At 64.2% G+C, this 20,149-nt stretch overlaps 3 protein-coding genes across 4 annotated transcripts; 2 read left to right on the top strand and 1 right to left on the bottom strand.

Moving 5' to 3' along the window:
* The first annotated feature begins 1,130 nt into the window (after positions 1–1,130).
* Positions 1,131–4,943, top strand: IGFALS (insulin like growth factor binding protein acid labile subunit). Its single transcript, XM_061992829.1, has 2 exons — positions 1,131–1,208; positions 1,764–4,943. Exons 1-2 carry the CDS (start codon positions 1,193–1,195, stop codon positions 3,575–3,577), a joined length of 1,830 nt encoding a protein of 609 aa, XP_061848813.1. The 5' UTR covers positions 1,131–1,192; the 3' UTR covers positions 3,578–4,943.
* Positions 4,944–6,006: 1,063 nt separating this feature from the next.
* Positions 6,007–9,763, bottom strand: NUBP2 (NUBP iron-sulfur cluster assembly factor 2, cytosolic). The gene is made up of 6 exons (XM_061992854.1): positions 9,385–9,763; positions 8,519–8,717; positions 8,104–8,258; positions 7,916–8,026; positions 7,241–7,310; positions 6,007–6,698 (listed from the first exon to the last, which is right to left on the bottom strand). Exons 2-6 carry the CDS (start codon positions 8,670–8,672, stop codon positions 6,553–6,555), a joined length of 636 nt encoding a protein of 211 aa, XP_061848838.1. The 5' UTR covers positions 8,673–8,717; positions 9,385–9,763; the 3' UTR covers positions 6,007–6,552.
* Positions 9,764–10,725: 962 nt separating this feature from the next.
* On the top strand, positions 10,726–18,061 carry SPSB3 (splA/ryanodine receptor domain and SOCS box containing 3). Of its 2 annotated transcripts, none has more exons than XM_061992841.1 (7): positions 10,726–10,736; positions 12,498–12,634; positions 13,579–13,756; positions 14,517–14,704; positions 15,486–15,588; positions 15,959–16,084; positions 17,060–18,061. In XM_061992841.1, exons 2-7 carry the CDS (start codon positions 12,518–12,520, stop codon positions 17,407–17,409), a joined length of 1,062 nt encoding a protein of 353 aa, XP_061848825.1. In that variant the 5' UTR covers positions 10,726–10,736; positions 12,498–12,517; the 3' UTR covers positions 17,410–18,061. The 2 variants fall into 2 exon arrangements, with proteins under 2 accessions (XP_061848825.1, XP_061848824.1); XM_061992840.1 differs by lacking the exon at positions 10,726–10,736 and adding an exon at positions 10,738–10,808.
* The last annotated feature ends 2,088 nt before the right edge of the window (positions 18,062–20,149 follow it).

Genomic DNA, 20,149 nt, shown 5'->3' with positions numbered 1-20,149 from the left:
CAGAGCTGTGCCCTGGGGAGGATCCAGGTGGTGGAGAGAGCCCCTGCTCCTTCTCCACCGGTATGGGAGGAATTGGGAAGAGGTTCAGAGTCAGTGGGAGCTGCCTGTGCTTGGAGCTGCAGGTGTGAATGATGCCAGCCCTGTCGGGGGCATCCTCACGGTGGAATGGGGCTACAGAAGTGGCTTTAGCCACGGCTGTTCCATCCAGCAGCCACCGGGCTCCTCTCTCGGGGGCAGGAGTGGCTTTGTATTTATTCTTTTCTTTCCTGGAAGCTGGTAAAAGATTCTGCAGAAGCCTCGTGGGACGCTGCTGGGGAAACGACCCAGGACACAGAATGAGGTCACCATCCTCCCCAGGGGGGGTTGGTGAGCTGCCAGGCAGAGAGTGTGATCCGGCAGCCCCTGAGCATCATCTGCCATCACCCCTCGTAGCCGGGGCTGGCGGGGGAGCAGAGGGAGCCTGGGAGCCGTCCCCTCCCCTCCGCGGGAGCCGGGCTCTGCTCTCTGCTTCCCCTGTGGCACAGCAGCAGCGGAGCAGCCTGGGCTGCTCCCAGCACCATTTCCCACCCCTACTAGGAAGATAAACCGGAGCCAGGGGCTGCGGGTTCAGCCCCGAGGCTTTCACTGCCGCACGCAGAAGAGTTTTCTCCCGTTTTCCAAGTGCTCTCCCATCACCAGGAGCCCGGGACGTTTCAGCCCCGCTCCCGGTCACCTCTCACCCCCCATCGCCCTGCTACGCGGATGCTGGTGCCGGGACTCACCCCGGGACACCCCGGCAGAGCAGGACGGGCCGGGTGTCCAGGGGAGGGACCCGCAGGAGCCCAAGGACAGCCCCGGGACATCCCTCAGGGCTGCTCCAGCCGCGTCTCCGCTCTCGCCGTGCACGCAAAGCTCATCTCCAGCAGCAACACCCCTCCGCAGGACCCCCCTCCCCACCACAGCCCGTCCCTCCCGGCCATCCCCGTCCCCGAGCCGCAATAAAGGCGGCTCCAGCCCGCGGGGGAGAAGGAGGGAGCCCGGCGCGGGTGCGGCTGGTGCCGGGGGTCGGGCCGTGCCCCGTCCCAGCAGCGCTGGGGTTAAGCCCGGCCGGGCGGGCGGCTGGACGGGCGTCAAGGTGGTTGCTCCATCCCTCCATCCCTGCGCAGTGCGCGGCGCTGGAGAGCGGAGAGGGAGCAGTGCCCGGCCCGGCACCATGAGCGCAGCCAAAGGTAAGGGGGCAGCCGCTGAAACTCCGCGGGGGCTTCGCGCTCGAGCTGCTCTCCGCTTTTCTCCCCCCTTCGCTGCTGATGGGGCATTTTGGGCCCCTCCACGCTGCGTGGGGTGCTGGCAGACAGCCTCGGGCAGAGCCCAAACCAAGGTGGGGGCTGCAGGGACGGGCAGGGGTTGTGGCAGCCAGACCCCTTGGCTCCGAGGAAGGGAGATTTAAAGAGGGGGAGGAAGGAGGGGAGGGGACTGGGGGCCTCTCTCCATGAAGGGGAGAAGCTGCTGCTGCCATATAAAGAGGTGGAAGTTGTAGGGGTGCAGACAGCCGGGGGGTCTGAGCTGTGTCAGGAGCTGGGGGGTGATCCCACGTGCCCTCTGTGGGGGCAGATCCAGCCTCTGAACCCCTCTGCAGCTGCCCAGCGTGTGCAGCAGCCTGGGCCTGGCTCCTCCACCCCCCTGCCAGCGCAGGAACCCGGCGAGGGGGGCGTCCCGGGGGGGGTGTCAGTGGAGCAGCCGTGGCCCCTCACTGACAGCGTCCCCTTTTGCTCTGCACCCCGCAGTGGGCATCGCCGTCCTGCTCCCTCTGGCCCTGCTGCTGGCCACGGGCTCCCCGGCGCCAGGCGGGGACGTGCCGAGGGAGCAGGGGGCCGCAGCCCCGCCGCGCTGCCCCAGCCCCTGCGCCTGCAGCCTGGACGACTACAGCGAGGAGCTGAACGTGTTCTGCAGCGGCCGCAACCTGACGCGGCTGCCCGAGGACGTGCCGCCCGGCGCCAAGGCTCTGTGGCTGGACGGCAACAACCTGCCGCTGCTGCCGGCCGCCGCCTTCAGGAACCTGTCGTCGCTGGACTTCCTGGACGTGCAGAGCAGCCAGCTGGCCGCGGTGGAGCAGCACGCCTTCCACGGCCTGCGCGGCCTCTACCACCTGCACCTGGAGCGCAACCGCCTCAGGCACCTGGCGCCACACACCTTCCTGCACACCCAGAACCTCGTGTCGCTCAGCCTCAACAACAACCACTTCAGCAAGGTGGAGGAAGGGCTGTTCGCCGGGCTCTCCAACCTCTGGTACCTGAACCTGGGCTGGAACTCGCTCGTGGTCCTGCCCGACAAGGTCTTCCACGACTTGCCCAACCTGAGGGAGCTGATCCTGGCCGGGAACAAGCTCCCTTACCTGCAGCACCAGCTCTTCTGCAGCCTGACCGAGCTGAAGGAGCTGGACCTGAGCGGGAACGCGCTCAAGGGCATCAAGATCAACATCTTCGTGAAGCTGCAGAAGCTGCAGAAGCTGTACCTGAACCACAACCAGATCACGGCCATCGCGCCCCGCGCCTTCATGGGCATGAAGTCCCTGCGCTGGCTGGACCTGTCCCACAACCGCCTCGTCTCGCTCTTCGAGGACACGTTCCTGGGGCTCCTGAGCCTGCACGTCCTGCGCCTCTCCACCAACTCCATCGCCAGCCTGAGGCCCAGGACTTTCAAAGACCTGCAGTTCCTGGAGGAGCTGCAGCTGGGGCACAACAGGATCCGGAGCCTGGCAGAGAGGACCTTCGAGGGGCTGGGCCAGCTGGAGGTGCTCAGCCTCAACAACAACCAGCTGCAGGACATCAGGGTCGGGGCGTTCCTGGGGCTGCACAACGTGGCGGTGATGCATTTGTCCGCCAACTGCATCAAGGCTCTCCCGGATTACGTGTTCAAGGGGGTGGGCAAGTTGCACAGCCTGCACCTGGAGCACAGCTGCCTGGGCAGGATCCGGGCAAACACCTTCTCGGGCCTCTCGGGCCTGCGGCGCCTGTTCCTGCAGCACAACGTCGTCTCCAGCATCGACGACCACAGCTTCGGCGAGCTGCACGAGCTGCTGGAGCTCGACCTGAAGCACAACAGGCTGAGCCACCTCTCGCCACAGCTCTTCGTGGGGCTGAGCAACCTGGAGTATCTCTTCCTCTCCTCCAACCAGCTCCTGGAGATCTCCCAGGACGCCTTCGGCCCGCTCCAGAGGCTCTTCTGGCTCGACCTGTCGCACAACCAGCTGGAGACGCTGGACAACGCCGTCATCTCCCCCCTGGCCAACCTGCGCTACCTCAGCCTGAGGAACAACTCTCTGGAGACCTTCTCGGTGGGTTTCCTGTGCAGCCCCTTCTCCCTGGAGCAGCTGTGGCTGGGGGGCAACAACTGGCACTGCAACTGCTCCCTGAAGGGGCTGCGGGACTTCTCCCTGCAGCACCCCGTGGTGGTGCCGCGCTTCGTGCAGTCCGTGGCCGAGGGGGACGATGCCCACGTCCCCGTCTACACCTACAACAACCTCACGTGCCTGCACCCGCCGGCCGTGGCGGGGCTGGACCTGCGCGACACCGCCAACGACACCTTCGCTCACTGCTGAGCTGCTCCCAGCACAGACCCTGGCCAGGACACCTCTGTCACTGCTGAGCTGCTCCCAGCACAGACCCTGGCCAGGACACCTCTGTCACTGCTGAGCTGCTCCCAGCACAGACCCTGGCCAGGACACCTCTGTCACTGCTGAGCTGCTCCCAGCACAGACCCTGGCCAGGACACCTCTGTCACTGCTGAGCTGCTCCCAGCACAGATGCTGGCCAGGACACCTTCGCTCACTGCTGAGCTGCTCCCAGCACAGACCCTGGCCCAGGACACCTTCAGCCACTGCTGAGCTGCTCCCAGCACAGACCCTGGCCAGGACACCTCTGTCACTGCTGAGCTGCTCCCAGCACAGACCCTGGCCAGGACACCTCTGTCACTGCTGAGCTGCTCCCAGCACAGACCCTGGCCAGGACACCTCTGTCACTGCTGAGCTGCTCCCAGCACAGACCCTGGCCAGGACACCTCTGTCACTGCTGAGCTGCTCCCAGCACAGACCCTGGCCAGGACACCTTCGCTCACTGCTGAGCTGCTCCCAGCACAGACAGACCCTGGCCAGGACACCTCTGTCACTGCTGAGCTGCTCCCAGCACAGACAGACCCTGGCCAGGACACCTCTGTCACTGCTGAGCTGCTCCCAGCACAGACAGACCCTGGCCAGGACACCTCTGTCACTGCTGAGCTGCTCCCAGCACAGACCCTGGCCAGGACACCTCTGTCACTGCTGAGCTGCTCCCAGCACAGACAGACCCTGGCCAGGACACCTCTGTCACTGCTGAGCTGCTCCCAGCACAGACCCTGTCCAGGACACCTCTGTCACTGCTGAGCTGCTCCCAGCACAGACCCTGGCCCAGGACACCTCTGTCACTGCTGAGCTGCTCCCAGCACAGACCCTGGCCCAGTCCCAACAGGGCAGCAGCGGGACCCTCTGCCTCTGAGCCCACCCCACGGCAGCCTGGCTCGGTGCTGGGCTGGGCAGCTGCTCCTCGGGCTTCAAACTGAGACCTCCCAGTCCTTTAATATTTAAGCATCAGCTCCTGGGTCAGTGTGGTCACTCCTGGGTCAGGGTGGTCTCTCCTGAATCCCCCCATCAGGAGCACGGGCAGCTCTGAGCCTCAGGGGTTGAGGGGGAAGAGCTGCAGCCCCAGCCTGGAGCCCTCCCCAGGGCGAGGGGCATCCCAGGACTCAGCAGTGGGACACAGCACAGCGTCTTCCTGCCACAGAGCAGCCAAGAAACCCCCAGAGTCCCCCCCAGGCTGTGTGAGGCTTGGGGAAGGGGTAGAGGACTCGCTCTAACCCTCCCTGGCGCTGGCCGGGTGCAGATGAGCCACACACGTCACTTCCCTGATAAACCCCAGCAGACAAATAAACCTTTGGAGCTGTTGCAACCCGCCTTGGAAGTATGTTTTCTCCCAGAGCACGTGCTGCACCCGGCCAGGGGGTCCTTGTGGGAGCCTGCAGGCACAGGGGGACGGAACGCAGCTCCCCGGGTGCTGCAGGAGGGTGGCCTGTGCCCAGGGAGCCCATGGCCAGCTCAGCTCCAAGCCCACAGCAGCCTGACCCTTGGGCAGACATGTGCCCAGAAAGCTGCACGTGGGGTTACGTGCTCAGGTGAGTCCTGCTGCTCCTGGCTGTAATCCACTGAAGGGGGTATGTTTCCCAGCTCCCCAGAACAGCCCTGCGAGGGCCAGGAGCAGAGAGGGCAGGCAGGAGGGGCTCAGAGTGCAAGAGGGAGGGAGATAAGATGGAAGAACATCCTCAGCATTTGCTTCCCCAGGTTAACTGCAGCCTGGGGAGGAGGCTGGGCCCTGGGAGCAGCAGCACTGGGACCACAGGAGCCCCCAGGGAAGGGGACACAAGATTCCCCCCAGGGACACGGCAGAGCCAGCAGCGTGGGAACAGCCCTGGAAAAGGACATCAGCTGGCACACAGGCAGTGCCCCTGGCACAGGAGGAGAAAGTCCTTTGGTGCTGAGGTGAGGGAGCCCTGGCCCAGGCTGCCCAGGGAGGGTGTGGAGGCTCCTGCTCAGGAGGTTTCCAACCCCAGCTGGACACGTTCCTGTGCCCCTGAGCCAGGGGAAGCTGCTGGAGCAGGGGCTGGGGCTGCAGCAGCTCTGCAGGGCCTTTCCAGACCCCAGCATCTGGGATTCTGTGGGAGGACTGCCAGGGACAACACTGTGCAAGACAGGGGACTGGAGGGATCTGGAAGCTGGTATGGAAGGTGGAAAGACACAGCTGAGCCCCAGCAAGGACACTGTGGGAATGGCTGAAGGTGCAGCGCTTCCCAGCCCGAGGCTCAGAGCTGCTGTGGGGCCCCAAACCAGGGCAAAGCCTCAGCCACAGACAGGGGGGTTAAGAAAAGTGTTTACTGCCTGGAACCTTTACAAACATTCCTGAGTCACGCTCACCCCCCACCCCCAGCAGCCCCCAAGGCCTCGTCTCCAGCCCCCTCATAGGTGGCCGATCTTGGGGCGTTTTCCCATGGATGCTCCCTCAGGGGCCCGTCAGCAAGCAGCGACCTGAGGTGCCAGAGTGAGGTGGCCTGGCCTGGGCCCACACCCAGCACCAACCCACTGCCCACTGAACCAGGTACCACACAACCCCTCATGCAGGGGGAAGGCAGCAGCCCCTGAACCACCACCTGGACAGTCAGTGCAGTCTGGGCTCATCAAGGGAAGACCAGGGGAGGCCCATGGGCAGGAGCCAGAGCTCCCAGAGCCTCTGCAGGACAGCAGCTGTGGAGGAAGGTGCTGGGTGTGGGGTGGGAACTGGCAGAAGGCAGCTGGTGCTGTGCAGGCAGAGGCTCTTTGCTCCAGGAGATGAAGCAGCACTTCCCTTTTCAGGTCACCCTCTCACCTCCATCAGCCCCTCACCGAGACAGTTTGAGTTGAGCAGGTTCTGCACCCCCTGCCTGGGCTGCTGCTGCTGCTCCTGCCGGGCAGGGGGCTCAGCCAGTGACAGCCCCTCCAGCTCCACACCCTGCTCAGGAGCTCGGCTGCAACGTCCCATCCAGGATCTGCTGGGCAATGTGAGCCAAGGCGGGGAAGGCAGAGCTCCTGGGAAACTCCTGGATGAAGTCTCTGCCTTCTTCCAAGCTCTGGCTGAGCTGGGGGTCCAGGGGAACGCAGCCTGTGGGACAAGAGGGATGGGAATGACTGCTGGCTCATCGTGAGGCAAAGGCCTGGAGTCAGGATTAAAGAAACACCCTGGCAGAGGCAGCTCCAGCAGAGGCAGGAGCAGGCACTGCCCCCCACCGAGCACTCCATGGATGCTTCTCACCCACAGCCACTTGCTCTGGGTGCAGGACCCAGCCCAGCATAGAGCTTCGCCAGAAATGCCCCCCCTCACACCCCACCCAGGGGGCAGGTTGAGCCCACAGCCTCATTTCCCAGGGAGGTCCCACATCCCTTCAGGACAGCTCTTGTGCAGGTAGCAGCAGGCTGATGAGCCCCATCTCCAACCCAGCAGGGCCAGGTGCCCTCTGTGAGCAGTCTGGATTGCAGAGAAGCAAAGCAAGAAACACACTTCACCACTGCCCAGGTGCCAGGGGCTCCCAAGGGCTGAAGCCCAGCCAGCCTACCCCAATGACAGGGCACCTCTGCTCAAGCACTCCCACAGCACCCTGCAGACACCAGCTCTGACCAGAGAGCTCTGCTCAAGAGGCCACTCACCCAGGAAGGGGACCCCAGCGTGCCTGGCCAGCTCCTCACCTCCTCCTTTGGAAAAGATGTTTGTGCACTCCTGAAGGAGGAAGAGCACAGGCAGTGAGTCACAGCCCAGGCGCTGCCTGCACTTCCCAGCCCCAGGGCACGTGCCCAGGTCCTCCCACAGCTCTGTGGGAGAGCAGAGCCAGTGGATCCTCAGGGCTGCCAAGGTGCTGAGGGGATGGAACATGTGTGTGAGGAGGAAAGGCTGCAGCCCTGGGGCTGTTCAGCCTGGAGAAGAGAAGCCTGAGCTCAGGGGCACCTCAGCAATGCTGCTCAGTCCCTACAGGGTGGGTGTTAGGATGGGGGACACTTTGTTCTGTGGTGCCCAGGGACAGGACAAGGGGTGATGGACATCAGCTGGCACACAAACAGTTCCCCTGGCACAGGAGGAGCAAGTCCTTTGGTGCTGAGGGGAGGGAGCCCTGGCCCAGGCTGCCCAGGGAGGGTGTGGAGGCTCCTTCTCAGGAGGTTTCCAACCCCAGCTGGACACGTTCCTGTGTCCCTGAGCCAGGGGAAGCTGCTGGAGCAGAGGCAGCTCTGCAGGGCCCTGTGTGACCCTCCCACAGCTGACACACAGCAGCCTCTCACCTCCCCAGCCCAGTGCCAGCCCCCCCGAGGAGCCCCAGCCCCGCAGCACACCGAGCAGTGCGGGCACACGAAGCCGCTCATGTTCTCCACGAGGCCCAGCACTCGCACGCCCGTCTTCCTGCAGAAGGTCAGCTCCCGCCTCACGTCCGCCACGGCCACGGCCTGTGGGCACAGCTCAGCTCAGGCCCTGCGGGCTCTGTGGCTGGAGGCAGAGGCCGTGGCCCCAGGGCAGCCCCTACCTGCGGCGTGGTGACCAGGACGGCGGCGAGGGCCGTGTGCGGCCGCAGAGCCTCCACCACAGCCAGGTGCTCGTCGGACGTGCCCGGCGGCGTGTCCACCACCAGCACGTCCAGCTCCCCCCAGGCCACGTCGGCCACGAACTGTTTGATCAGAGCTATGGAAATAAAATGGGCAGGAAAATAAACCCAGCCCAAGGGCAGAGGTTTGAGGAGATGCCCTGGAGCCGTGGGGCAGGGCTGGGGAGAGGCAGCAGGGCTGTGTGTCAGCACCCTCTGCCCAAGGAGCGACCCACGGCCCTTCCTGCACAACAGCCTCGTTCCCCCCGAGGCCTGACCTGCCCAGCACAGCCCAGCCCTGGCAGCAGCACCAGGAGGCCTGGGAGCAGGTCCCTGCAGCAGCCCAGCCCAGCCCTACCGTTCTTCTTGGGCCCTCTCCACACCACGGCATCGTCCGGCCTCTCCAGCAGGAACCCGATGGACATGAGCGAGATGCTGCCGTCCTGCCCCACGAGGACGGGCACCCAGCCGCTGTCACACTGGTGCACGGCGCTGGCCTGGGCCCCGAACATGCGGGGGATGCTGGGCCCACACAGATCCACGTCCAGCAGCCCCACCTGCAGCAGCAGGGCACAGCAGGGATTGTCCCCCGTGCTGGGCCCTGGGGAGGCTGCAGCTCCAGGGCTGTGCTCAGTGTGGGCCCCTCACTCACTGCCACAGGGACACTGGAGCACAAGGGTGCTGGGGAGGGGGCTGGAGCACAAGGGTGCTGGGGAGGGGCTGAGGGAATGGGGGTGCTAAGCCTGCAGAAGAGGAGGCTGAGGGCAGCCAGCAGCACTCTCTGACACTCCCTGACAGGAGGCTGCAGGGAGCTGGGGGTCGGGCTCTGCTCCCCAGGCAGCAATGACAGGACAAGAGGCAATGGGCTGCAGCTGCCCCAGGGGAGGCTGAGGCTGGAGCTGAGGCACAACTGCTTCCCTGAGAGGGGTGTGAGCCCCTGTGCCAGGCTGCCCAGGGAGCTGGGGGAGTGCCCAGCCCTAGAGGGATCCCAAAGCCATAGAGCTGAGGTGCTGAGGGCCAGGGGTTAGTGCTGGGCTGGGTGAGGGCAGGGCTGGGGCTGCAGCAGCTTCGAGGGCTTTCCCAGCCCAAGTGATTCTGTGACTCTGTAGCTCACAGTCAGAGCTGAGACACAGTCTCAAAGAGCTGCTTTAACTCCTGCCTGCCCTCCGTGTCTCCTTCCCGCCGTGTGCTCCCACCCCCGGGCACAGCTCTGTCCCTTCACACCTTCTTGCCGCGGTGCCGCAGCGCCAGCGCCAGCTCGGTGGCCACCGTGCTCTTGCCCACGCCGCCCTTCCCCGACAGCACCAGCAGCACCCGCCGCACGCCCGCCAGGCTGCTTCTCTCTGGAGGTACAAGGAGGCCCTGTCAGAGTCTCAGGCGGGGGCAGGGGGAAGGAAGAGGCTGTGCCACGGCTCTGCTGCCGCCGGCAAAGGGACGAGAGGAGCAAGGGCAGCGAGGGCTCAGCGCCGGTGACCTCAGCGGTAATTGGGGCGAAGCAACAAACAGCCGCGGGGCGTTGTGACGCCGGGCTGGGGGCCGCGCTGAGCTCAGGCCCTCGGCGTTTCCTCCGTCCCCGCCCCGCTGCCGTTCCTCGCCGCGCTGCGGGGGCCGCCCGGGGCCGGGCGGGGGCTGCAGAGGGTCGGCCCGGCCGCGGCACCGAGCACACGCCGCACGCCCACCCGGGCTCGCATTCCCGGGCGCCCCGTCACCGCCGGGCCCTGACTCACCGCGCCGGGCCCGGCCTGCCCCGACGCCGCTCCGGCCCCAGAGCGGCCCTGGGAGCGGCACCGGCGGCGACAGCGGCGGCATGGAGCCCACACGCACCATGGCGGACCTCATCCGCACCTCCACCGACGGTAACGGCGCCGGGCCGGGGCAGCGCGGCCGGGGCGGGGGCGCAGCGCGGGGACAGCGGCGGCCCCGCGCCAGGGCTGGTGCACGGCGCTGCCCGCGGCGGGAGGCGGCCGGGGGCTGCGGCCGGGGGCGGCGGCGAGGCCCAGCGCTACCCCTCGGGAACCGGGCCCGGCCGCCTCGGGGCCGCGGCGGAGCTCCCCTCCACGGGCGCCGGGGCGGGACGTGCCCCCGCCGGCTGGGCCGGGAGGCGCGGCCGGGCGCGCTCAGCACGGTCCCCCCGTCCCGTCCCGTCCCGTCCCGTCCCGCCCCGGCCCCGCCGCCGCTCACCGCCCGCCGCCGCCTCCATGCTGCCGCCGCGCCGCCCGCTCCCGCCTCCCGCCCCCGCTGACGGGCAGGCGCCGCCCCCAATCGCGGCCGCGCGCTCTCCGAGGACCCGCCCCCTCGGCGGCCGCACCCAATCAAACCGTCCGGCGGCGCCTCCGCCAGCCAATGAGCTTAGTGCTTTCGCTCTGCGGCTCGCTCTGCTCATGCGCGGCCCCTCCAGGGGTGACGCGCTGCGCAGCCAATGGCGCGGGGCTGCCGCGGGCACCGCCCGCTCCCGCCCCCCTCGGCTTTGAGCGACAGGACGCTCCGCCAATGGCGAGGCGGCGCCGCGCAGCCGCAGCCAATGGTCTGGCGGGGGCGGTGCCGGGAGGTGATTGTTTATGTCCCGGGAGGGGAAAGTAGGTCAGAGCGCGGCGGCGGGGCCGGGCCGGGCCGGGCCGGGCCGGGCCGGGCCGGGCCGGGCAGGGCAGGTGCGGCGGGACCGGGCGGGACGGGGCGGCACGGCACGGGACGGCGCTGCGGCTGGACCCGAGGCTGGGGGAGAGCCGGAGCCTGGCGGGGCCGAGCCGGCCCGGCTGTGCGCTGCGGCCTGGCCTGGGCCAGTCCGGCCGCGCCGCCGCTGCTGCTGCGCGGGACAGGCGGAGCCGACCGGCCCGGGCCCGGGCGGGCGGGGAGAGGGGCCGAGCTCCGCCGCCGCGGCCGCTCTGTGCGGGTCGGTGCCGGGGGAAGCGCCGCCCTGTGAGCGGGGCGGGCAGTGAGACCGCGGCGAAGTCCCGCCGTGGCGCCCCGGGCTGCCCGCCGGGGTCGAATCCGCAGCACCCGGCCTCCGAGGAGCCGCCGCCGTCCGGTGCGGCCCTGGGCTCGGCCGTGCCGCCGCTGCCCGCCCAGCCCCGGCCTTGGCGAGCTGCTGCGGGGATTGAGCTGTTGTTTTTGGCTCAGCACAGCCGCGGAAGGCGGTTCTGGCGTGGTTTTAGCCGCCGTCCCAGCACGGCTGTGCCGGACAGAGCTGAGAGCCCCTGTGCATCTCGGGGGTGGGATGCCCAGGGCCCCTCGGAGCACCGCGGGCACCGGCACGGGTAGCCCGGCTCGGCCGGGTGTGCTTCTGCAGGAGGTGCAGCAGGAAGGGGCCGTAGCGGCAGGGCTGAGCCGCTGTGTGTTTGCAGGACTCGCCTGTGCTCGGGGCGTGTCTGCAGGCTGGAGCAGCCGGGGGTGTGCAGGGAGGCAGCCCCGGGGGCTCAGCAGAGGGAGTGGGTTCCTGGGACAAGATGGGAGGGTCCCAGCCCTGCAGGGGCCTCTTTGTGCCAGGCTGATTTCTGCAAAGATAAACCCAGGGAAAAGGAGATTGAGCGTTGAAGGTCCCATCCAGCACGGTGCCTGCCAGGCTGCACACGGGAAGCAGCCTGTGCAAGTCTGCCTCTGCATAACCTACCTGCTGGAGGCAGAGATGGGCAGCTGCTCTGCTTCTGCCTCTTGCCTTTGAGGCAAGTCAGGGCAGGCCTGTGAGGAAGCTGGTTTCCCTTCAGTGAGCAGGGAGGGGGGCTCTCCTCCACCCCAATGCCGGGAGCAAAGTCTGCTCTCAGGGGGAAATTGCTCAAGGAGTGACCCGACAGCCCGTGCTGCAGGAGCCACGGGGCCAGGGCTGTGTGGGTGGCTGATAGCACAGCTGCAGCCTGGGCAGCTGCTGGGGGCACGACCAGGGGCTTGGGAGGCTGTGCCACAGTGGCTGATCATAGAATCCTTTGGGCTGTTAAAGCCCTTGGAGCTGCTGCAGTCCCAGCCCTCGCCCAGCCCAGCACTGACCCTCAGCACCTCAGCTCCAGGGCTCTGGGATCCCTCCAGGGCTGGGCACTCCCCCAGCTCCCTGGGCAGCCTGGCACAGGGGCTGACACCCCTCAACTGATGATCCTGGTGCAGCCCAGATTGGCAGTGAGCCGTGGCTGCTGCTGGGTCTCAGAGGCGTTTCAGGGGGACAATTCAGTGCCTGAGCTGGGGAAAAGCGTGGACAAAGAGGTGGAAGTTTGGGGAGGCTCGTGACGGGGAAGGGACTGATTCCTGTGTCAGACGCGGTTCATGCCGGCGTGTCCCCGGGCAGGGCGGCTGCTTTGCGGGGCAGAGCCCGGTGTGGGGCTGCTGTGGGTCAGCTCTGTCCCTCCCCGCAGCGTACCTGTCCCGGAACAGCATGGCGCGGCGCCCGCGGAGCAGCAGGGCCTGGCACTTGGTGCTGAGCGGGGTGCGGCGCGAGGCGGACACCCGGGCAGTCCCCGTCCGCGGCTGGGGCTACGACTCGGACGGGCAGGTAGGCTGGAGCAGCGGGGAGGGAGGGGTTCCTCTGCCCTGGAGCAGAGCAGCGGGGACCTGAGCAGAACTGCCCAAAACAGGGGGAGAAGAAACACCCCGGGGTGTCTCATGAGCATCCTCCGAGCCTGAAGGGCGGGTGTGGGGCTCCCAGCACATCTGTGGGTCCTCCTAGTGAGCTTCCACAGGGGTGGTTCTGGGGTCAGTCTTATTTATTCAATGTCTTCATCAGTGACCTGGATGAAGGGATGGGGAGCTCCCTCAGCAAGGTCCCTGATGGCAGCAAACTGGGGGCAGAAGGGAAGGCTGAGGAGAGAACTCATTGACACTTAATAAGCACCTAAAGGGTGGGTGTCAGGAGGATGGGGGGACACTTTGTTCTGTTGTCTCAAGTGCCAGGACAAGGGGTGATGGACAAAAGCTGAGACACAAACAGTGCCCCTGGCCCAGGAGGAGAAAGTCCTTTGGTGCTGAGGTGAGGGAGCCCTGGCCCAGGCTGCCCAGGGAGGGTGTGGAGGCTCCTTCTCAGGAGGTTTCCAACCCCAGCTGGACACGTTCCTGTGCCCCCTGAGCCTGGGGAAGCTGCTGGAGCAGGGGCTGGGGCTGGGGCAGCTCTGCGGGGCCCTGCCAGCCCCCAGCACTGTATGATTCTATGATTTTCCTCTCAGCCTCCTCTTCTCTAAGCTGAACATCCCCAGCTCCCTAAGCTGCTCCTCATAGGACTTGTGGACCATGGAGTGCCTGGGGCTGGGAGGTCCCAAGGCAGCGCAGCTGGGCTGGCAGAACTCCTCTGCTCCCTGTGTGCTGAGCTTAGCTGGGGCACGATGCTGCTGAGCTGGCCCCAGCCCAGGGACGGCCCCAGCCCAGGGACAGCCCCCTCCCCGCCGCGCAGCGCAGCCTGGGGCAGCAGTGACCATCCCTCCCCTCCCCTCCTGTCCCCGGCAGCACAGCGACTCGGACTCGGAGCCGGAGTTCCCGTCCCTCTCGCCGTCCATCCCCAGCGCCATCCCCGTGACCGGAGAGTCCTACTGCAACTGCGAGAGCCAGAGCGACGCGCCGCCCTGCTCCAGCCCGCACGCGCTGCACCGGCCCCGCGACTGCCGCTGCGGCGAGGAGGATGAGTGTAAGCAACCCGCTCCCGGCGCCTGGCAAAGGCACCCGGGCTCTGCAGGGGCAGCGCCGGCCTGGCAGCACGGGCTGCACCTCTGCACGGCTCCTGCGTGTCCCCTTGTCTCCAACCCAGCCTGCAGCGTAGGTACTTACAGGTACCTAAAGGCTGGGTGTCAGGATTGGGGGACACCTTGTTCTGTGGTGCCCAGTGCAAGGACAAGGGGTGATGGACATCAGCTGGGACACAAACAGTTCCACTTAAACACAAGGAGAAGCTCCTTTGGTGCTGAGGTGAGGGAGCCCTGGCCCAGGCTGCCCAGGGAGGGTGTGGAGGCTCCTGCTCAGGAGGTTTCCAACCCCAGCTGGACACGTTGCTGTGCCCCTGAGCCAGGGGAAGCTGCTGGAGCAGGGGCTGGGGCTGGAGCAGCTCTGCAGGGTCCTGCACACCCTCACCATGCTGGGATTCTTTGAGGACATCAGTGGCATCTTGGAGCTGTCCTTGGAGCCTACAGGAAGAAAGGAGGCTCTGCAGGGCCTCACACTGTCCAAAATGAGAACAGCTCAATGCTGACAGCTTTGGGCTCAGAGCACTAAACCGTGCCAGGGGCACAGTGCAGAATGGCTCAGGCCTTAGGCAGCTCTATGTGCCCAGCTGAGCATATGCCCAGAAGAGTTAACAACCCCCACAACATGACTCCTGCCCATGTGCCGACTCAGGGATTGCTCCCCGAGGGCCTCGGTCCATCCTTGTCCCCTCTGTGCCTCCTGAACAGATTTTGACTGGGTGTGGGACGACCTGAACAAGTCGACGGCCACGCTGCTGAGCTGCGACAACCGCAAGGTCAGCTTCCACATGGAGTACAGCTGCGGCACCGCCGCCATCCGCGGCAACAAGGAGCTGGCGGACGGGCAGCACTTCTGGGAGATCAAGATGACGTCCCCAGTGTACGGCACGGACATGGTACGTGGGGCAGGGGCGCTGGCAGGCACCCAGGAACCCCCACATCACATTTGAGACCAACCTGAAGGTCCACGGCACCCGATAAGATGCGCCCCTGGGTCCTGAGGGAGCTGGCAGGTGGAGTGGCCAAGGCACTTTGTGCTGCACTGGAGGAGGGGTGGCAGGCTGGGGAGGTTCCCAGTGACTGGGAAAGGAGAAACATAACCCCCATGTTTTACAAGGGAACAAAGGAAGAGCTGGGGAGCTCCAGGCCAGTCGGTGTCACCTCTGTGCCCCGCCAGACTGTGGAGCTGATCCTCCTGGGAACAGTGCTGAGGCACATGGAGGTGATTGGTGATAGCCAACGTGGCTTCACTGAGGGCAAGGCATGGAGAAAGCCTCTGGGAGGTTTAGAGGAGATAATAAGAAGCTCTTGTCTATGAGAGGGGGGCTATTAGAGCCCTGGGCCCGTTGCCCAGAGAGGCTGTGGCTGCCTCATCCCTGGCAGTGCCCAAGGGCAGGTTGGATGGGCTGGGAGCAGCCTGGGCTACTGGAAGGCGTCCCTGCCCATGGCAGGGGGTTGGACTAGATGACTTTGAAAGGTCCCTTCCAACCCATCCATTGGAGGATTCTGTGAGGACAGCTCAGCTCTGTCCCTCGCTTAGGAAACTGGAGCCTCAACGCCTCTGGGTGTCTGGGGTGGTGCCAGGAAAAGGATAGAGGAGCAGGAGGTGGAGTCCTGCTCGTGTTTTGCTACTTGAAAAGGTGCTCAGCTTGTGTTCTGCCTGGCCTTGCCTCCCAGATGGTGGGGATCGGGACGTCGGACGTGAATCTGGACAAGTACCGGCACACCTTCTGCAGCCTGCTGGGCAAGGACGAGGACAGCTGGGGACTCTCCTACACAGGTGACACAGCAGCAGCAGCGTTGTCCCAAGGGGTTGGGGATGACAAGCTCTGAAGGGGATTGAGGCCAAAAAGGCCACTGTGCCCGGGAGTCCCATTGTCAGCGACAGCAGAGCAGCTGCTGCAGCTCCTGGAGCAGCTCCCCTTACGCTTTGCAGACCCCTCAGAAGCAGGATGTGCCCCTCTGGGTGCTGGGGCTGCACAGCCCTGATGGGGGACTGGGATCACAAGACCTTCCCTCTGCATTGCCTGCTCTGAGTGGGAAGACAGCAAGCGGACAGGCCTGGGGGCTTCAGGCACTGGCAGTGCGGGGCTTGGGATAGGTGAGGGGGGCTCAGACCTTCCACTGAATGCTGCTGTTTGGCTTTAAAGGCCTCCTGCATCACAAGGGAGACAAAACTAACTTCTCATCGAGGTTTGGCCAAGGCTCCATCATCGGGGTGCATCTGGACACGTGGCATGGGACACTCACCTTCTTCAAGAACCGCAAGTGCATAGGTGAGAGCGGGGCAGGGGCTGGGGGTGGGAGCAGCCAGGGGCTCCCTGCCTGGCTGTACAGGGAAGCACCAGCAAAGGAGGACATTAGGGTGTCAATCACAGAATGGTTTGGGCTGGCAAAGCCCCTGAAGCTGCTGCAGTCCCAGCCCTGCCCTCACCCAGCCCAGCACTGACCCACAGCCCTCAGCACCTCAGCCCCACGCCTTTGGGATCCCTCCAGGGCTGGGCACTCCCCCAGCTCCCTGGGCAGCCTGGCACAGGGGCTCACACCCCTCTCATGGAAACAGTTCTGCCTCAGCTCCAGCCTCAGCCTCCCCTGGGGCAGCTGCAGCCCATTGCCTCTTGTCACAGAATCCCAGAATGGTGGGGGGTTGGAAGGGACCTTTAGAGATCATTTAGTCCAACTCCCCTGCTCAAGCAGGTTCACCTAGATCAGATCACACAGGAATACAACCAGGTGTGCATTACTGGAGAGAAGAGACTGATGCCCAGCTCCCTGCAGCCTCCTGTCAGGGAGTGTCAGAGAGTGCTGCTGGCTGCCCTCAGCCTCCTCTTCTCCAGGCTCAGCACCCCCATTCCCTCATCCCCTCCCCAGCACCCCTGTGCTCCAGCCCCTTCCCCAGCTCTGTGCCTGGCTCTGGCCACGCTGCAGCAGCTCAGTGTCCCTGTGGCAGTGAGTGAGGGGCCCAGCACTGAGCACAGCCCTGGAGCTGCAGCCTCCCCAGAGCCCAGCACAGGGGGACAACCCCTGCCCTGCTCCTGCTGCCACCCCACTGCTGATCCCAGCCAGGATGCCTTTGGCCTTCTTGGCTCAGGTGAAGCAAGAGGGAGGAGGGTTACATGTGTTGTTTAATAAATAGTAACTTCAGAAGGCTGTTTTGCAGCAGCTCTGTGGTCAGTAGGTTCAGGGTAGCTGGGAGGAGTGAGATCACCCATCAGAACTAACTCTTGGCCTCCCTGTGCTGTCCCCTGTAGGGGTTGCAGCCACGAAGCTGCAGAACAAGAAGTTTTACCCCATGGTGTGCTCCACGGCGGCCAAGAGCAGCATGAAGGTGATCCGCTCGTGCGGCAGCTGCACGTCCCTGCAGTACCTGTGCTGCTACCGCCTGCGCCAGCTCCTGCCCGGCTACGTGGACACGCTGGAGGTGCTGCCCCTGCCCCCTGGACTCAAGCAGGTGCTGCATAACAAACTGGGGTGGGTGCTGAGCATGAACTACAGCACGTCCAAGCCTTCCTCCTCCTCCTCCTCCTCGGGGAGCGACTCAGATAGCTCCTGTGGCTCAGACGCAGAGGCCTGCCAAAGGAAGAGGTGCAGGAGGACGTGATGTCTCTGCTGCAGACGGACTGCTGGGAGGGAGCTGGGGGGCTGCTCTGCCTTCTGCCAGGCTCCAGGCCCCTCTTTCTTCACAGGGGCTTCTGTTCCTACTCATTTGCAAAGGCTTCTCTTGCTCTGTTGGGAATCTTTAGCCATCACCAGCATTGAAAGGACTTGTTGACTCCAAGAGTTCCCAGCTCTGTCTAAACCTGCAGCCAAATGTCTGAGCTTCATCTGCTGCTGTGCTGTCGGAGCCATCACCTCCTTCGCCTCCTCCTGAAGGATCTGTCTCCTCTGCAGACCGTTGCCAGAGACAAGATTTAAGGTGTTCTCCCTGTTTCAAAACGCACCAGACTGTGTCAAATAACGGCCTTGGCTCCTCAAAAGACAGAATGAAAGGCCAGCCCCCTCCTCTCAGCTGCTGTGTGTTGGTTTGGTGTCTGCTGTGGACTCGTCACCCCTGGGGACCCGTTGGAGCAGCAGCTGCAGGGACACAGGCTCCAGAGACACCTGTGTGTCGCTGGGGAAAGAGCAGTCACACGAGCTGAGCTGCTGGGGGCCTTTCTCAAGCCCCTGAGGACTTTAATTGCTTTGCATGTTGGCTCTTGCTGCTTCTCTCTCAAAGACTGTATTAAGCTGTAAGAATAAAAGTAGAAACTGTCTCTTGTCCCTCTCACAGCCCTTGGAGGCAGGGATCTGAAAGGGCCTGGCACAGGGAGCCCCATCAGCACAGGCACCAGCCTGGAGGGGAGGGCTTCAGTGCCACAGGGGTGATCTAGAGGAAGTAAAGGCAGTGAGGGTGGCTTTGCCTCTGCCCCAGGGCGGGTTCTTGTGCTCCTTGCTCCAACAGCAGTCTGGCAGGGATGGACCTTCAGCACAGCCAGGATGATGCCCAGGGAAGGCCTCTCATCCTCAGGGACACAGAGCCCCAACTCCTCAGAGCAGCTGTACAGTATCTGTCCCCAGCACAGCCCCAAACCCCCATCCCAGGACAGTGCTGCAGTGTCTGTGCCCAGCACAGCCCCAAACCCCCATCCCAGGGCAGTGCTGCAGTGTCTGTGCCCAGCACAGCCCCAAACCCCCATCCCAGGGCAGTGCTGCAGTGTCTGTGCCCAGCACAGCCCCTCAGTGAGACACCTTAGCTGTCCTGGGGGACACACAGGGCCAGAGCCTGGGGAGTGATTGGTGCAGTAGTTGCCTGGCACCGCTGCAGGAGAGCCCTGATGCTCTTTGGTGTGGAACCTAGCCTCAGATGTGAGACAGAAGAGGAGGGTAGAGCATTGTAGCTGCTCCTGGCAGATGAGGGCACAAGTGCTGTCTGGGAACAGGCCATCCAGCAAGGGGGATGCTCAGGTGCTTAAGCATCCTCCCTGCCTGGCTTGTGTCACGCTGCCAGGCCAGGCTGGCTCCGGGCACCAGCCCAAGGCCCCTTTGCCTCCTGTTCATGTCCCCCAGAGCTGTGGGGCAGAGAGGGGCACAGCCTGGCTCACAGGGGCCCCAGAACTCGCTGGGCTCTCCTGGGATGGGACACCAGCACTGTTCCAGTCAGTCCCCACTGCTTCCCCCAAGGCCTACAGTCAGCCTGTGCCTTCTGCTCCTGGAGTTTCTCCCGCCCTCCTCCTGCTCCTACAGAAGACTCCAAGTTCCCCTACAAGACTCAATCCCATCAGCACAGTGAGGATCTGGGGCTGAGCCTCCATCCAAACACACCAGGGCCAGGGGATAATGCTCAGAGGAAACAAGAGCACTTGCAAACAGACCTCACACACCCAGGGAATTGTGTGTTGCCCTCCTGTGTACACGTAGGAGCTGTAAAGCCACTTCTTCCAAATAGACTGTGCTAGGGACAGAGATCAAAGCTCCAGGGGAAGGAGAGGAGAGGAATGACTACATGAGACTCCTGAAAAAGAAGTTCTGTCACAGAGATCAGTTCTTGATCTAACATAAAGAGTTTCTGTGATTAAAGCTCACAAAACCAGCACCTACTGATAAAAATGTGTCTGTGCAACTGGTCTAAGCTGCTGTCAGAAGGGTCACGCTGCATCCTGGCCTAATCCTGCTCCCCCAACACCTCACCAAGCTCATCCTTCTCAGCCCCAGTAAGCCAGAGAGTCATAACCCGCTCCAGAGCATCCTCAGACAGGGCAGGGATTTAGTCCAAGGGACATCAGGCAAGGGTTTGGATGGTACCTGACCTCCTTTATGCCTGCTGTGGCTTCACAAGGAACATTACTGCTCTGCTAGGGGACACAGGCTCTGCAAGGCAGAGGCCCAAGTGAGGACCAACAGCTCCTTTCACAGCTAACTCGTGATACCTCTGAAGTCCTTTTAATCCCTTAAACCACGTGATTTAGCAACCATGCTATGGAAGGAGTAGCTTTGTTTGCATTACTCAGTTATGATTGTTCTGCCTCCTTGAAAGAGCTCAGACAACAGAACTGAAAGAAGACTCTACACCCAACGCTGCCTCCAAGTAGAAAATCTTGGGTTTGCCACTTAGGATAGTTTAAGTTCTGCTCCCTTCAGCTTCAGCTCTCTTAAAACACCTAAAATACAGCCATCCAGGATGCAGATGTCAACCACCAGGAGCCAGCCAGGATGTGGATGCAGGCGCAGAGGCACAAACTAAACTCAGGAACCTTGTGCTTAAGGGCTGACTGTGACAAGATGAGTTATATAAATGAATGGATAACGCACAGACTCTGAGAGAACATCCAGACAATGATCCCCACTGGACAGCACTGGCAGGG

Source organism: Colius striatus, chromosome 3 (genome assembly GCF_028858725.1).
Source record: "Colius striatus isolate bColStr4 chromosome 3, bColStr4.1.hap1, whole genome shotgun sequence".
Classification (NCBI taxonomy): domain Eukaryota; kingdom Metazoa; phylum Chordata; class Aves; order Coliiformes; family Coliidae; genus Colius; species Colius striatus.
Note: the sequence above shows the minus strand (reverse complement) of the source record. Positions and strands in the feature narration are given on the sequence as shown.